At 43.4% G+C, this 18,224-nt stretch overlaps 1 protein-coding gene across 1 annotated transcript in view; it reads left to right on the plus strand.

The window, feature by feature from the left end:
- Nucleotides 1-13,842, plus strand: part of LOC121571124 (serine/threonine-protein phosphatase PP1-beta catalytic subunit-like) — a 35,898-nt gene extending 22,056 nt beyond the window's left edge. Inside the window, exons 2-8 of the mRNA XM_041882431.2 lie at nt 7,564-7,695; nt 7,880-8,110; nt 8,401-8,505; nt 8,870-8,941; nt 11,470-11,621; nt 12,603-12,737; nt 13,198-13,842. Of these exons, the coding sequence (XP_041738365.1) occupies nt 7,564-7,695; nt 7,880-8,110; nt 8,401-8,505; nt 8,870-8,941; nt 11,470-11,621; nt 12,603-12,737; nt 13,198-13,302 (932 nt within the window). The 3' untranslated portion in view covers nt 13,303-13,842. The remainder of the gene's footprint in view (nt 1-7,563; nt 7,696-7,879; nt 8,111-8,400; nt 8,506-8,869; nt 8,942-11,469; nt 11,622-12,602; nt 12,738-13,197) is intronic.
- The last annotated feature ends 4,382 nt before the right edge of the window (nt 13,843-18,224 follow it).

Consider the following 18,224-nt stretch of genomic DNA (forward strand, 5'->3'; position numbering starts at 1 on the left):
CTATAAGGTGAATACACCAATTTGTAAGTCGCTCTGGATAAGAGCGTCTGCTAAATGACGTAAATGTAAATGTAGTCCAGATGAGACAAAACTAGGGCTTATAGGACCTGCCTTGTTGATAGTGTTGTTAAAAAGGCAGAGCAGCACTTTATTATGGACGGACTTCTCCCCTTCTTAGCTTCTGTTGTAAGAACATGTTTTGACCATGACAGTTTACAATCCAGGGTTACTCTAAGCAGTTTATTCACCTCAACCTGCTCAATTTCCACATTATTTATTACAGGATTTAGTTGAGGTTTAGGGTTTAGTGAATGATTTGTCCCAAATACAATGCTTTTAATTTTTGAAATATTTAGGACTAACTTATTCGTTGCCACCCATTTTGAAACTAACTGCAGCTCTTTGTTAAGTGTTGCAGTGATTTCACTCACTGTAGTAGCTGACGTGTATAGTGTTGAGTCATCCGCATACATAGACACACTGACTTCACAGCTGCCCTGGGGATTTCCTGATTCTACCTGGATTATGTTGAAGAGGTTTCCATTAAAGAATACCCACTGTGTTCTGTTATACAGGTAACTCTTTATCCACAATATAGCAGGGGGTGAAAGCCATAACACATACGTTTTTCCATCCGCAGACTATGATCGATAATGTCAAAAGCCACACTGAAGTCTAACAAAACAGCTCCCACAATCTTTTTATCATCAATTTCTCTCAGCCAATCATCAGTCATTTGTGTAAGTGCCGTGCTTGTTGAATATCCTTCCCTATAAGCGTTCTGAAATTCTGTTTTCAATTTGTTTACAGTAAAATAGCATTGTATCTGGTCAAACACAATTTTTCCCAAAAGTTTACTAAGGGTTGATAACAGGCTGATTGGTCAGCTATTTAAGCCAGTAAATGGGGCTTTACTATTCTTGGGTAGCGGAATTAGTTTTGCTTCCCTCCAGGCCTGAGGGCACACACTTTCTAGTAGGCTTAGATTGAATATATGGCAAATAGGAGTGGCAATATCGTCCGCTATTATCCTCAGTAATTTTCCATCCAAGTTGTCAGACCCCGGTGGCTTGTCATTGTTGATATTTTTTGGACCTCTTCCACACTCACTTTACAGAATAAAAAATTACAATGCTTGTCTTTCATTTATTTTGTTTTTCTATGTGTAATTTAGCAGATGCTCTTATCCAGAGCGATTTACAGTAGTGAGTGCAGCCATGCTGTTTGGGTCATTCAAAATGGACCGAAACCTACTTGTGATCCTTACTTACTTGTAATCTTGCATTCAATGGAATATTTGCATAAAAATCTACCCATACAGTGCATTCAGAAAGTATTCAGACCCCTTGACATTTTCCACATTTTGTTACGTTACAGCCTTATTCTAAAATTGATTAAAAAAAAAAAATCCTCATCAATATACACATAATACCCCATAATGACAAAGCAAAAACAGGTTTTTAGACATTTGTAAAAATGTATAAAAAATTAAAAACAGAAACCTTATTTACATAAGTATTCAGAACCTTTGCTATGAGACTCGAAATTGAGCTCAGGTGCATCCTGTTTCCATTGATCATCCTTGAGATTTTTCTACAACTTGATTAGAGTCCACTTGTGGTAAATTCAATGGATTGGACATGATTTGGAATGGCACACACCTGTCTATATAAAGGTCCCACAGTTGACAGTGCATGTCCGAGCAGAAACCAAGCCATGAGGTCAAAGGAATTATCCGTAGAGCTCCGAGACAGGATTGTGTCGAGGCACAGATCTGGGGAAGGGTGCCAAAACATTTCTGCAGCATTAAAGGTCCCCAAGAACACAGTAGAATGGAAGTTTCCTAGAGCTGGCCGCCGGGCCAAACTGAGCAATCGGGGGAGAAGGGCCTTGGTCAGGGAGGTGGAGATGGGAGAACCTTCCAGAAGGACGACCATCTCTGCAGCATTCCACCAATCAGGCCTTTATGGTAGAGTGGCCAGACGGAAGCCACTTCTCAGTAAAAGACACATGACAGCCCACTTGGAGTTTGCCAAAAGGCACAGAAAGACTCTCAGACCATGAGAAACAAGATTCTCTGGTCTGATGAAACCAAGATTGAACTCTTTGGCCTGAATGCCAAGCGTCACGTCTGGAGGAAACCAGACGTGGGATGTTTTTCAGCGGCAGGGACTAGGAGACTAGTCAGGATCGAGGGAAAGATGAACAGAGCAAAGTACAGAGAGATCCTTGATGAAAACCTGCTCCAGAGCGCTCAGGACCTCAGACTGGGTTGAAGGATCACCTTCCAACAGGACAACGACCATAACCACACAGCCAAGACAACGCAGGAGTGGCTTCGGGACAAGTCTCTGAATGTCCTTGAGTGGCCCCAGCCAGAGACCGGACATGAACCCGATCGAACATCTCTGGAGAGACCTAAAAATAGCTGTGCAGCGACGCTCCCCATCCAACCTGACAGAGGTTGAGAGGATCTGCAGACAATAATGGGAAAAACTCCTCAAATACAGGTGTGCCAAGCTTGTAACGTCATACCCAAGAAGACTCAAGACTGTAAGCGCTGCCAAAGGTGCTTCAACAAAGTACTGAGGAAAGGGTCTGAATAATTATGTAAATGTGATTTTTCAGTTTTGTATTTTTTATAAATTTGCAAACATTTATAATAACCTGTTTTTGCTTTGTGATTATGGGGTATTATTGTGTATAGATTGAAGAGGGGGGGAAACAATTTCATCCATTTTAGAATAAGGCTGTAACGTAACAAAATGTGAAAAAATTGAAGAGGTCTGAATACTTTCCGGATGCACAATAAATTCTGCACATGGATCACAAGTTGAGATTTGGCCCTATGAGTCCAAATCCATTCCTGAACTGAAGCACAGGACAGTACAGTGTACGGAGTATAGCTATGTTTTTTCTTCTTCTAGGTATTGTTATTGTTGTTGTTGATGATGAGGATGATGGTGCTATTGGTGCCCTCTTTGAAGGGATGGAGGATTTATGTATGTTGAGGAATGACAGTGAGGGTGGTGCACCACTGTTATGGAAACCACAATGTTGGTGCCCGTGTGTGTGGTGCAGGGCTGGCAGCACGGAGCGTCTCCCCCTGGCACCAGCCATGGCACTGCACTGGGCTCATGGAGGCTTTTCAGCTCGAGAGCTTTTCAGATAAACTGCTCTTTCTCTATTTTCTCTCTCTCTCTCTTCATCTTCCTGTGTCTCTCCATCCATCACGCTCTCTTTTTCTCCCTTTCTCTTTCTCTCCCTCTTTTCCTCTATTTTCTCTCCCTCTCTTTCGCTGTCTCCCTCTCTCGCTCCACAGTGACTGCCATTCACGGCCATTCACCCAACACTTCATGAAGAACAAAAAAGTGCTCTTGAAGAAAAACATATCTGAAATGCCATGGAAGGCAGTTGGGATTTCTGCTTGACATTCTCTCGGACCCAGTGTCAAGTCGCTGCGTGTCCACTGTGGGTTCACTGTTTTCCGTCCCCTGTTTGTGGGACAGGGGGATGGAGGAGGGGTGGAGGGGGGGTAGCCTGGCCCGGTGCCCAGAAGGAAGAAAGGAAGAAAGCGAGACGCATGGAAGATGGAGACTGGCGAAAGATCACAGAGTTCATTACCATAGTTGGGCCATTACACCTGTGGTGGTCTGACAAAGCACACCCCTCACCTGCTTGAAATTCATGAATTGTGTTAACTCATGTGGAGCCTTGATCTGAGTGAGTTTGAAAGATTTCTATCTGAATTGGATGTAGTACGGAGAAAAAGCTAATACATTTCATCGGACAATATTCTGTTAACGTCTCTGTTAAAACATTCCCAGTCAGTGTGGTATGTCTGTCAGTGTGACAGTCTGAGTTGCCCTTGCTGCCCTCACATAGTGAATGGGCTGACGGTGTGAATGGCTGGCTGCAGCAGCTGACAGGGCATGTATTGTTGTGGCTCTCAGTCATCATGGCTGCCAGGGGGGTGACTTGTGTTGTTGTTGTCAGATGTTGTTAAGTGAAACTGGCTAGCTGGTGGCTAGCTGGTGGCTAGCTAGTGTTAGTGTACTTAGCATCAGTTGGCCGTGGCTGGATACTTTTTGAAGTACTTTCCCTCAGTCCTCTATTGTCCTGAGTGACTTCTTCCTCCTTCCTCTCAAACAGCGCCATATATGGTCATGCCTGGGAGAAGCACGGTCTGACTCTGTTATTCAGTTTCTCTCCCCTTCAACACCAACATTAACTGAACCCTGCTCTTTTAAATGAATGGAAAACTTCTTGACCCACCTGACCTCTTTCCTTAATAAAAACTCAGCCAAGGAAGCTAAAAAAAGATGATATCTAAATAGACTCCAAGTTGCCCTATAACTAACCACCACAAGACTACCTTTGTGCCGTGTCTAGAAAACAACAACATATACAAGCTGTAAATATGATTTTTCCACACAATGAGCCAGTCTTTTAGCTTCCAAATGTTCTTTAATTGCATAAAACCATCCCATTTTCAGATGAATCTCTTAAGTTATATTTTATCCAACTTTAGACAGCCTTTTACTTTGCTAAAGGTCAAAACGTTGGCCGTTGTCTAAACTCTAAAAACACAAGTCAACAATAACAGGGTAAAAGTAATGAAAAATAAGCTCTAAATCCAATGTATTCAGCCCTGTCTCTGACTAACAGCGCTCTCAAATAAACCCAGCTCACGTTTGTCTCTCTCTGCTCTGAGCTGCTTAGAAATGTACCGTGTTTATTGCTCGTCCTGATATTTATATATTTCTTAATTCCATTCTTTTACTTTTAGATATGTGGATTGTTGTGAATTGTTAGATACTACTGCACTGTTGGAGCTAGGAACACAAGCATTTCGCTACACCCACAATAACATCTTCTAAATATGTGTATGTGACCAATCAAATTTGATTGGATTTGTTTTAGTTTCCCTCTTCACACTGTCATCAGGATGTAGTGTAGGAACTTGATTAGCCCTCAGGAGGTTTGCTGCTGCTACGTGTGTGTGTCTGCGTGTGTGTGGGCTGGCCTTGTGGAATGTTGTGTGTGTCAGGGGAGGGCCAGGGTTGGGCTGTCCTGTGATGTCACAGACTACTGCTTCAGAAGAGCTGTCAGATAAATAGATGAGAGTGGGAAACCGGGGGGGAAGAAGGGGTGGAGGAGAGGATAGAAGGAGAGAGGGTTTGGATAGGAGAGCTGCAGAGCAGTGCTCTGACCTGGCAGAGAGAAAAGTACAGAGCAGAACATTTTGTACTGGTGTTGGAAGGGTCAGCTTGTGTATCCTTATTCTCCACTTACCCTCTTTGCAGTGTGTGTCACACACACACACACACACACACACACAAACTGTCAGAACAGGGCCAAATTAGGAGTGATGAATTGGAAGGTGGAGCGAGGGATTATTTTTTCAAACAGAACCAAAGAAAAGCCACACTTGAAACCCGTACCAACCTTACATATGAAGCAGTAGAAACCCACAGGAAACTTCAATGTCTTTTCAATTAAAGTACCTTTTGACAAAATTACACTTTATTCTACAGGGGTCTGGCTCATTTTGACTCAACCAAACAAGTGGTGACGCCTATTCATAAACATCCTGGGCCTAGGGTGTGGAAGTCTGCTCCCCATGTCAGTCAGTGGCCATGACATGACACATTAGTATTCACACCATGGGGTAGCTGGAGTGGAGGAGCCTCTGTGTCTGCCAATCAGCTCCGCCTTCAGCTAGCAACCAACGCCCATCAACACCTTGCCAAAACCGATGGCCTGCCTGGTGTGTTGCCATGGTGACATCATGTTGTCCCACCCGTCACCGTTGACCGCTGCAGTGCAGTGAAAAGGGGCAGGATTAGTGGGTTGATACCTCCCATGAATCCTCCAGTTGGTTGCATCTGAAGTCAAGGTCACAAGACTGTGGGTGGCAGGCTGTGTGTGCGCATGACTGTCGTGTAGACTTTTCCATAACGTGTTGTAAGGCGATCCCCTCCGGTGTTGCGGTGGTGTCTGGTGTGATGGTCTCCTCTACTATATTGGGCCTTTCTGTCGCTTCTCTGTCAGCTGATACAAGACAGACCTGCAAACACGTCAGCACCGCTCTGAGTGGGAGAGCTGGAAGGGGTGTGTGGCAGGTCTGAGGGCAACACACACACAGAGATGTACGTACACACACAGGCAGACACACACCCCACTGACCGCAGCCTCCTCAGGTTTCATCCTCACTGTAGTGTGTGTGTGTGTGCGCAAGTCAGAAGGTGTGTCTATATTTTCAAATCTAGACCCCCTCTAAATCAAACAGTATCAGCTCGGACTGCTCAATGTTATGGCTACTATTAGACTAATAATAATAACACCTGGCTTCTCGTTAACGTGACTCTCTTTGGAATACAATAAATATTATCTGATGTGCTTAGATCACTTTTTCATGTGTGTTTGGAGGAGAACAGTGAATGTTTATACAGCTGGTTTAAGGTATCGGTGCATAAATAGCCAGGTCACGCAAAGTACCAGGCAACATTGCTAGAGGTGCTAGACAGTGTCTCGGTGACTTGTAGGAATCTCTCTGCCCATACCTATGCCTCATCCGTAGTCTGCCATTAAATAGGTAGCAATACAAAATGGAGGACAGGTTTTAGACAGGGGTTTGGCTATGAATCCATTGTGCATGTCTTTGGGAAGCTGACTATTTTTAAGACTGCATTTCTTTTTTTCTTTTTTTTCTCAAATGCATGCTATGAAAACCATTTTTCTTAGTTATAACTGAAGAAACCTAATTTGCTCAAGTGTATGATGAATTGCGCCCATTGTTTAACAATGTACCTTTTCATTTAGAATGCTTTAGGGACACCTTTGTCTACATATAGCTAACTAAATGAATGTGACCCGGTTATTTCATGTTAAATAACAACCACAGCCAGTGCTTTTGTTACAAGCGCTGTGTTAGTAGGCTATCTGTAGCTACCATAATGTTTGGCTGTTTCATGAAAACCTCACCCTCGGGACACTGGGCCGGACTGACTCGCCATGTGTTCCTGTTGTGGTTATAAACACAGATTTGAAAAATGTGAAAAGTAAGTAAAAGTAAGTAGGGTTCCGTGCTCGGGGGTAGTAGTGGGTACCTGCTTAGTAGAGTGTTGTGCCTGCGCTCGTATCCTGAACTGGACTAGTCCACTGTCCCACCCCCCACCCCCTCCCCCACTCCACGTCCCTCCAGTCATCACTTCAGGCTTGGTAGTACTGCACTCTGACTTCTGAGAAGCCATAAAGGAACACCCTCACGTACAAAATGTAGGTCTGTTGCACCTGGCAGAAAAGTGAATCGTCACCACAGATGATATGGGGACATGACACTTTCAAAGCAAAGTTTGTCAGATGTTTTCAGACCTCTAGGGTAGTCTGTCAAGATAGAACCACAACCAGTGTCGTAGGACGTGGTTTCATCTTGACATTACTCTACTTTTGAGGTTTGAAAACATCTGTCAAAGTTTCATTTATGAGGGAAATGTGCCTTTAAGTTCCAGCACTCTTTGCCATCAAATCTAACTGTCTCTCTCTGTGTCTCTGTGTCAGTGCGGGGATGTCGCCCAGGGAAGATCGTGCAGATGTCAGAGGCTGAGGTGAGAGGCCTCTGCATCAAGTCCAGAGAGATCTTCCTCAGCCAGCCCATCCTGTTGGAACTGGAGGCTCCCCTCAAAATCTGTGGTAGGTGGTGATGATGATGATGATGATGGTGGCTGATGATGCTGATGATGCTGATGGTGAAGGTGATGATGATGATGATGAATCCCCACTACATCTCATGTCCAGTTCTGGACCTATTATTCATTCATTGGCCTGACTGTGGATGGATAGGCAATGGTAGTTAAGTAACCCCCCCCCTCCTCAGGTGACATCCATGGCCAGTACACAGACCTGCTGAGGCTCTTTGAGTACGGGGGCTTCCCGCCCGAGGCCAACTACCTGTTCCTGGGGGACTACGTGGACCGAGGGAAGCAGTCCCTGGAAACCATCTGTCTACTGCTGGCTTACAAGATCAAATACCCCGAGAACTTCTTTCTCCTCCGGGGCAACCACGAGTGTGCTTCCATAAACCGCATCTATGGCTTCTATGATGAGTGTGAGTAGTATGCGTGCGTGCACACACGCTCTGCGCACATACACACACACACACACACATCAATACCTCGCCTCATGCACTTGTTAGTGTATCATACAAGTAATTGAGCTAAATACCCACCCGACACACACGCTAATTCATGTTTATTTGCCATTCAACACATGTATGCTGTGACAAGAGTAAAGTTGCAAATGAATACACTTGCACACACAACTGTCTCACATGAGTGTACAAGATCCCAGATGATTGTAGAAAGTATATTTAATCTTCATCTCTTAATCATTCTCTAGGTAAGCGCAGATTCAACATAAAGCTGTGGAAGACATTTACTGACTGCTTCAACTGCCTTCCCATCGCTGCCATCGTAGACGAGAAGATCTTCTGTTGCCATGGAGGTGCAGTATTGCTGGAAGAGCTGTCCCTCAAACTCCCTGTCTATAAATGACATGGTTGTTAAAAGAGCATAGCGTTTTGTCTTGCTCAGAAAGTGAATATGAAAGTTGATATAGCATTAGAATAATGATTACATACTACATATGTATTAAATAGTTACAGTATATAAAATAATGCAAGCAGGCATTAGACATGAGTCATGACTATGATTAAGTGAAAAAAATAGTTAAAGGTTCTGTGCACAGCAGTGCCTCTCCTACAACGTGCTGGTCCTGCCAGGGAAGCTAACCTTGAAAGTTTGTGTGGTTTGTATGTGTTTTGGATGACTGAGTGCTGTTGTCTCTGTGCTCCTCTGTCTCCTACCAGGCCTCTCTCCAGACCTGCAGTCTATGGAGCAGATCCGTCGCATCATGAGACCCACAGATGTCCCTGACACAGGTAGGTCCACATACACACAGATGGATGGATGCACATGGACATACACATATACTGAACAAAAATATGAATGCAACATGCAACAATTTTCAAAGATTTGACTGAGTTACAGTTAATATCAGGAAATCAGTCAATTGAAATAAATTCATTAGGCCCTAATCTATGGATTTCACATGACTGGGAATATAGATATGCATCTGTTGGTTACAGATACCTTAAAAGAAATGGGCCTCACAATGGGCCTCAGGATCTCTGTGCATTTAAATTGCTACACATATTGTACGTGGACACACACACACACACACACACACACACACACACACACACATATGTTTTACTGTCCTTGTGGGGACCTATTTTATCTAACCCCTAACCCTAAACAACCCTTACCCTAACCCCTAACCCTAACTCCTAACCTAAACCTAACCCCTAACTCTTAACCCTAATTGTAACCCTAAACCTAAGCCTAAAATAGCCTTTGTCCTCGTGGGGGCCTGGGAAATGTCCCCACGAGGATAGTAATACAAGCCCACACACACACACACACACACACACACACACACACACACACACACACACACACACACACACACACACACACACACACACCCTCTCCAACTCTCTAAGCTGTTTACAGAAACATGTGCTATTTCCTTTAGCAGACAGTAGGGGTCATCCCAGATTGTACTGTACATGATTTTGAGCAGTTTAGCTAATTCTTTGTTAAAGATTTTATGTTTCTCCAAACCAAATGAATATTGAAATTACCATAGATGGGTTGTTTAAACATTACTTTAATGACTGTCCATGATCAACCCATTGTTATGTCAACACAGTAGACCTATGTGTAGTTACATCTAAATAAGGTTCTGAGAATCATTGAATACAGTGGGGGGGAAAAAGTATTTAGTCAGCCACCAATTGTGCAAGTTCTCCCACTTAAAAAGATGAGAGAGGCCTGTAATTTTCATCATAGGTACACGTCAACTATGACAGACAAAATGAGAAAACAAAATCCAGAAAATCACATTGTAGGATTTTTAATGAATTTATTTGCAAATTATGGTGGAAAATAAGTATTTGGTCAATAACAAAAGTTTCTCAATACTTTGTTATATACCCTTTGTTGGCAATGACACAGGTCAAACGGTTTTCACACACTGTTGCTGGTATTTTGGCCCATTCCTCCATGCAGATCTCCTCTAGAGCAGTGATGTTTTGGGACTGTCGCTGGGCAACACGGACTTTCAACTCCCTCCAAAGATTTTCTATGGGGTTGAGATCTGGAGACTGGCTAGGCCACTCCAGGACCTTGAAATGCTTCTTACGAAGCCACTCCTTCGTTGCCCGGGCGGTGTGTTTGGGATCATTGTCATGCTGAAAGACCCAGCCACGTTTCATCTTCAATGCCCTTGCTGATGGAAGGTGGTTTTCACTCAAAATCTCACGATACATGGCCCCATTCATTCTTTCCTTTACACGGATCAGTCGTCCTGGTCCATTTCCAGAAAAACAGCCCCAAAGCATGATGTTTCCACCCCCATGCTTCACAGTAGGTATGGTGTTCTTTGGATGCAACTCAGCATTCTTTGTCCTCAAAACACGACTAGCAAACTTCAGACGGGCCTGGACATGTACTGGCTTAAGCAGGGGGACACGTCTGGCACTGCAGGATTTGAGTCCCTGGCGGCGTAGTGTGTTACTGATGGTAGGCTTTGTTACTTTGGTCCCAGCTCTCTGCAGGTCATTCACTAGGTCCCCCCGTGTGGTTCTGGGATTTTTGCTCACCGTTCTTGTGATCATTTTGACCCCACGGGGTGAGATCTTGCGTGGAGCCCCAGATCGAGGGAGATTATCAGTGGTCTTGTATGTCTTCCATTTCCTAATAATTGCTCCCACAGTTGATTTCTTCAAACCAAGCTGCTTACCTATTGCAGATTCAGTCTTCCCAGCCTGGTGCAGGTCTACAATTTTGTTTCTGGTGTCCCAGCTCTTTGGTCTTGGCCATAGTGGAGTTTGGAGTGTGACTGTTTGAGGTTGTGGACAGGTGTCTTTTATACTGATAACAAGTTCAAACAGGTGCCATTAATACAGGTAACGAGTGGAGGACAGAGGAGCCTCTTAAAGAAGAAGTTACAGGTCTGTGAGAGCCAGAAATCTTGCTTGTTTGTAGGTGACCAAATACTCATTTTCCACCATAATTTGCAAATAAATTCATAAAAAATCCTACAATGTGATTTTCTGGAGAAAAAAAATCTCAATTTGTCTGTCATAGTTGACGTGTACCTATGATGAAAATTACAGGCCTCTCTCATCTTTTTAAGTGGGAGAACTTGCACAATTGGTGGCTGACTAAATACTTTTTTTCCCCACTGTAAGTCACAGAAAACCCAAGGGATCTAGTATCTGGTCATCAGACCGTTCTAGCAAACATCTCCTTATATGGGCGTGATGTGAACCACCGGACCGTGAGGCCATTTTACACGTCTCAGATCTTGTTATGGTTGTGTGTGTGTGTGTGTGTGTTCCAGGGTTGCTGTGCGACCTGCTGTGGTCGGACCCAGACAAAGACGTTCAGGGTTGGGGAGAGAACGACCGCGGGGTCTCGTTCACGTTTGGGGCTGATGTGGTCAGCAAGTTCCTCAACCGCCACGACCTGGACCTCATCTGCAGAGCCCACCAGGTACTGTAATGATCAAGTGACCTGTCATTGTAGTAGAAACAAGACATTAGAGTTGTCCAGTACTAGCAACATAATCCAGTACACTGTAGTGTCATCCACCCAAACCCTCTTACACACAGAAATGACAGCTCCAGTTCCTATAAACCCAAAGTATCAAATCTTAAAACACTTCTCTATTGCTGTTGAGATACTTAACAACGTACCACTGTAAAATGTACATAGTGAATATACTTAATGACAATGATATTGAGGGCTCACTAGTGGCAACACTATAGATAGTTACTGGAAATTATGCTGTAAACTGGGTGGTTCGAGCCCTGAATGCTGATTGGCTGACAGCCGTGGTATATCAGACCGTATACCACGGGTATGACAAAACATTTATTTTTACTTTTCTGATTATGTTGGTAACTAGTTTATAATTGCAATAAGGCACCTTGGGGGTTTGTGGTATATGGCCAATATACCACGTCTAAGGGCTGTGTCCAGGCACTCTGCGTTGCATCGTGCTTAAGAACAGTCCTTAGCCGTGGTATATTGGCCATTTATACAACGGGTGGGTCTAATCTTGAATGCTGATTGGATAAAAGAGCATTCCAGCCAGTGTCTATTCCACAAGTTACCACAGTCTAAATCTATGGCGTTAAAATACCTATTTACTCTTTTCCATCTGACTGCACAACCCACTGTCTCATCAGCCCAGCCAGGCAATTTATAAACATGATCTCCACTTTAAAAAGCATCTAGACATTATCTCACATTTCTTTTAGACTAACAACACCTCCTCAGGCTTTAACGGCTCAGGGCTGTATCCAGGCACATAAGAACAGCCCTTAGGCGTGGTATATTGGCCATAGACCACACCTCCTTGTGCCTTATGGCTTTAATTATAGCTACACGCTTATATAGCTACATATAGTTGCACTTCATGACTTCGATGGTCCCCTCCACTGATGTGCTGACTGTGTGTGCCTCCCCAAGGTGGTGGAGGATGGCTATGAGTTCTTTGCCAAGCGGCAGCTGGTGACTCTGTTCTCAGCTCCTAACTACTGTGGAGAGTTTGACAACGCCGGCGGCATGATGAGTGTTGACGAGACCCTGATGTGCTCCTTTCAGGTAACGCTATTAATGTAACGTCAGTAGTGTCATTGGAACAACAGCTGTTTTCTGTCTCTACAGAGAGTAAGGAGTGTTTGTCATTAGGGTAGACTGACTGAGTTTATTCTCAGGATAAGTCCCTAAAGTGTATCATTCCACACACTTATGTTTGTAGGCCTACACTGTTTAGGCAATAAGGTACAGTGGCTTGCGAAAGTATTCACCCCCCTTGGCATTTTTCCTATTTTGCAAGGCACTGTACTTGTCAATGCTACGTTTTGATTATCGCTACTATCCCTCTGCTACAGCTGGGGCCAAACAACAGCCCTTAGCTTTGATAGAATCAAACCCTGTTCAGTCTCTTGCGTCTATTGGTTTTATTAATTCACTAGACATATTAAAGAAGAATTTCACAGGTGGAATATGCCTTGGATTGGGGTTTAGATGTATAGTCTAATGGTCCACCATCACTTTGTAGATCCTGAAGCCGTCTGAGAAGAAGGCCAAGTACCAGTACGGAGGGATGAACTCCGGCCGACCCGTCACCCCGCCCCGCACCGTGGTCCCGCCAAAGAAACGGTGAATGTGGAAGAGAGGAAGAGCGAGTGAGAGAGAGAGGAAGGGAGGGAGATGGAGGGACGTCGTGGATGAGTGTGATGGTCCCTGTGATCAGTTTTTCACAACGGAGAAACACTTGGCAGACATCAATAAACGTAGATAAAACGCAAAGTTTTTGATTTCATGACCCCCTGCTCCCCACCTCCGTTTGGTCTTTAGTTGGCATTTCCCTCTCTGAACTGTTCTGTGTCACGGGCCGCTCCCCTCCCCCAAGGCTTAATCAGTGTAACAAACCACCACCCCCCTCCCCCCTCCCCAATGCTTCATCTGTGTAACCAACCACACCCGTTTAAAAAAAGTTGTGTTTAAAGAAAACAATGAGAACAGTCATTCTGTTTGCATATCGGAGTGTTTTTCATTGTGATTTTGTTCTTGCTTTTTGGCTTATGACAGAATGACAACTACTAGCCCCAGTTGACCATTTCACCACCCCACCTGTCAAGGAAGAACAGGTGTTAATGACAGTTACTGGGTTTTCAATAAATAAAATGGGGGAAACATTTTTTGGGTTGGTCAGTGTCTTTTTCATTGATATATATAATGTGCTTTCAATGCAGTGAAAAATAAAACACTTTATACTCAAAGTATTGTAAAAAGAAGACTAAATCTCACAGAAATATAAAACAATCAATTTAATGTCACCAAATCAAAGCCATTTCCAACAGCAGCAACTGAAATTCCTCAAAACTGAAAAACTATAAAAATGCACACATGCATAGCCATGGTTCCCTTCGCTGTAGTAGCACATCCTGACGAATCAAATCCCTGCTCGCAGCCACAACCAAACATGATTGGAGTTCCATAAAACAAAGTTGAATTGTATGTATTAAACTCTACAGTAACATGTAACAATTATGTCCAAGAAGACTCTTTCTTCTCAAAACCTAATTGCATGCAGTACTTTAGCAATAGCTATAATTTCACTATCTACAACTAATAATTTAATCACTACTCTGCCTTGATCTGGTCTCGCATTCAAAAACACAGAATGTTTAACTTCTGGCCTTTCCTATATTTCACTCTTCTTGCTCATGTAATGTTTTATTACGCAACATTAGGCTGTCAACAGTGATCCATGCGACCTGTGTTGATAACAATTCCATGTTAAATCATTCAGACATGGTCATGACCTGAGTCCTGACTCCTTGGTCCTGATCCTCCACCATGTTCCAGAATTGTGAACTTGCACACTCCTCGTCATGGATTTAACATCCATGTGAGAAAGTTGCAAGTGCACACTTCGAGGAGAATCAGGATGCAACCTTAGTAATGCTCCTGGGCCCGGTTTCCCAAAAGCATCTGAAAGCTAAGTTCATTGTTAGAATCGTAGGACCATGTCCCTTTTGGGAAACCGGGCCCAGACCAGTGGTGTAGTGGAGGGTATATGCAGGTATACTCTGTATACCCACTTCTTTTTCAGTGGCCAATGTGTATATTCACTTCTTAATCCCCACGATGCGTACCAGAGTAGTGTAGTGGAGGTATACGCCGAATCAATGAATAAAGCTGATGAAACAGATCAGAATGATAAGCTTAAAATGTTGAACTATTATTTCTTCACATTTTAGGCGCAGCAATGTTCCAAAATGGAATTAGGGGGGAAACACCTTTCTAAAATGCACACAGCACATGCGAGCGGTTTCATGGACAGAGATGGAAATATTTAGAAAGAGGGGAGATCTAAAGATGCAACCACTATCATGAGTTGCTAATATGACTAGTATAATGCTTTTGGCTGCTAGACAATTAAAGAAAGTTGATTTGAAAACCAATATAACAGGAGAACGCATAGGAGTGTTTATTTAAATGTTAGTCATTTAGCAGACGCTCTTATCCAGAGCGACTTACAGTTTAGTGAGTGCATACATTTTCATACTGGCCCCCTGTGGGAATCGAACCCACAACCCTGGCGTTGCAAGCGCCATGCTCTACCAACTGAGCTACACGGGGCCAAATAATTGCCTTGGCTATAGGCTACTTTGAAGTAAAACAATGAAGGAACAGGAAAAATATAGTGATGCCAATGATAGACCTAACTGTCTTCTGGTAGATGGAAAGGCTTCCCAAAAACCTTTTCAGTTAAATGTTAACTAGCTACAAAGTAACCTATGCCTACCTGGCAGAATGATATCATGATTATTTGCATCAATCCAGTGGTCATTTGTTTTGCAAACTCCATCTCATGTGGCTACAGAAACACTGCTAACCAAACAACAGTGCTAGGTGCCTGGGTTCTTGAATTAAAGGGTAACTACACTATGCATTGTTGTTATGGACTTAGAACATCCAATTTTGTTGTTTTTATTTTTAAAAATCTAGACCGAATACCTGATTTATTTTATTGAAAAATCTGAAACTTGTGAATTTCTGACTCAGTTGACAACCTCATTAATCTGTTTCAGTAGTAGGACTACTATTAGCCTACAACACAGTACAGCTTGGGTTGGTCTGACTGTGAAAGACCAATATGGGATATCATTTTAGGTCCTTCAGAGTGTATAGCTTGTTTTCCATCCAATTGGCGACAGATTTTCATGCAAATATTTGCATAAAGAAAATGTACTAATTTTCCCACCAAACGGACTTGTTGATGATAAAAGTCTGTGCATGATGACGTAGTGTACATGCTGAAGTTTTCATGTACCGAATACAAATCTAAATGTTCAATCTGTTTCCATTGTATTTTTAACTCTACCAATAGTTTTGTCACAAAAAAATAGCAAATGTGCCTACTCTGGTCTTGGCATGTGCGCTCTAGCCAACAGCTAGCAGATACAGTGTGGGTAGGCTAGTCTACATGATGAGATTATTATGGATAAGAGAGAGAATCTTTTTATTTGTCAAACAGCAGTCATCATGTCACCAGAATAAGACCCTCGATATCACCATGCACTTTCACGATCCTGTAAAGTTAATAACTTATTTCATCTGTAGCCTAATAAACTGCACGGTTTCCCGAGTCATAGTGAGAGGAATGTTTTTGGCAAAATTTGAGTATACCCACTTCTCCAGGCACCACTACACCACTGGTTCAGACAGACGGGTATTGTTCAAAAGCGTATAAAATGCTTGCTTGCTTCCTTCCTTGATCACTGATCTAAAATGACAGGATAGGTGAATTATGTGTTGGAGATCTTGCTAACACCTGCGCAGTGCATTCGGAAAGTATTCAGACTCCTTCACTTTTTCCACATTTTGTTACGTTACAGACTTATTCTATAACACCCCATAATGACAAAGCGAAAACTGGTTTTTAGAAACGTTAGCTAATTTATTACAAATAAAAAACAGAAATACCTTATTTACATAGGTATTCAGACCCTTTGCTATGAGACTCTTAATTGCGCTCAGGTGCATCCTGTGTCCATTGATCATCCTTGAGATGTTTCTACAACTTGATTGGAGTCCACCTGTGGTAAATTCAATTGATTGGACATGATTTGGAAAGGCACACACGTCTATATAAGGTCACACAGTTGACAGTGCATGTCAGAGCAAAAACCAAGCCATGAGGTGGAAGGAATTGTCCGTTGAGCTCCGAGACAGGATTGTGTCGAGGCACAGATCTGGGGAAGGGTACCAAAACATTTCTGGAGCATTGAAGGTCCCCAAGAACACAGTGGCCTCCATCATTCTTAAATGGAAGAAGTTTGGAACCACCAAGACTCTTCCTAGAGCTGGCCGCCCGGCCAAACTGAGCAATCAGGGGAGAAGGGCCTTTGTCACGGAGGTGACCAAGAACCCGATGGTCACTCTGACAGAGCTCCAGAGTTCCTCCGTGGAGATGGGAGAACCTTCCAGAAGGACGACCATCTCTGCAGCACTCCACCAATCAGGCCTTTATGGTAGAGTGGCCAGACGGAAGCCACTTCTCAGTAAAAGACACATGACAGCCCACTTGGAGTTTGCCAAAAGGCACTTAAAGGACTCAGACCATGAGAAACAAGATTCTCTGGTCTGATGAAACCAAGATTGAACTCTTTGGCCTGAATGCCAAACATCACATCTGGAGGAAACCTGGCACCATTCCTACGGTGAAGCATGGTGGTGGCAGCATCATGCTGTGGGGATGTTTTTCAGCGGCAGGGACTGGGTGACTAGTCAGGATCGAGGGAAAGATGAACAGAGCAAAGTACAGAGAGATCCTTGATGATAACCTGCTCCAGAGCGCTCAGAACCTCAGACTGGGGTGAAGGTTCACCTTCCAACAGGACAACAACCCTAAGCACACAGCCAAGACAACGCAGGAGTGGCTTCGGGACAAGTCTCTGAATGTCCTTGAGTGGCCCAGCCAGAGCCCGGAATTGAACATCTCTGGAGAGACCTGAAAATAGCTGTGCAGCAACGCTCCCCATCCAACCTGACAGAGCTTGAGAGGATCTGCAGAGAAGAATGGGAGAAACTCCCCAAATACAGGTGTGCCAAGCTTGTAGCGTCATACCCAAGAAGACTCAAGGTTGTAATCGCTGCCAAAGGTGCTTCAACAAAGTACTGAGTAAAGGGTCTGAATACTTATGTAAATGTGATATTTCAGGGTTTTAAAAAAATATACATTTGCAAACATTTCTAAAAACCTGTTTTTGCGTTGTCATTATGTGTTTAGATTGATGAGGGAGGAAAAAACAATTGAATCCATTTTAGAAAAAGGCTGTAACGTAACAATGTGAAAAAAGTGAAGGGGTCTGAATACTTTCCGAATGCACTGTATAAATTGTGTTAGGCCAGTCCTAAAGTAAGGAAGGGTGCGGTGCATCTGTAGAGTATTTGAACAGGGCCATTATCCTCATCAGCCCTCTCAACAGCATTATGTACAGGTACCTCGTTTGTTTTCTACATACAGTATAACACAGTTCATTCTCACTCCATTCAGAAAACACTCTTACACTT

Source organism: Coregonus clupeaformis, chromosome 8, assembly GCF_020615455.1.
Source record: "Coregonus clupeaformis isolate EN_2021a chromosome 8, ASM2061545v1, whole genome shotgun sequence".
In the NCBI taxonomy this organism is placed as follows: domain Eukaryota; kingdom Metazoa; phylum Chordata; class Actinopteri; order Salmoniformes; family Salmonidae; genus Coregonus; species Coregonus clupeaformis.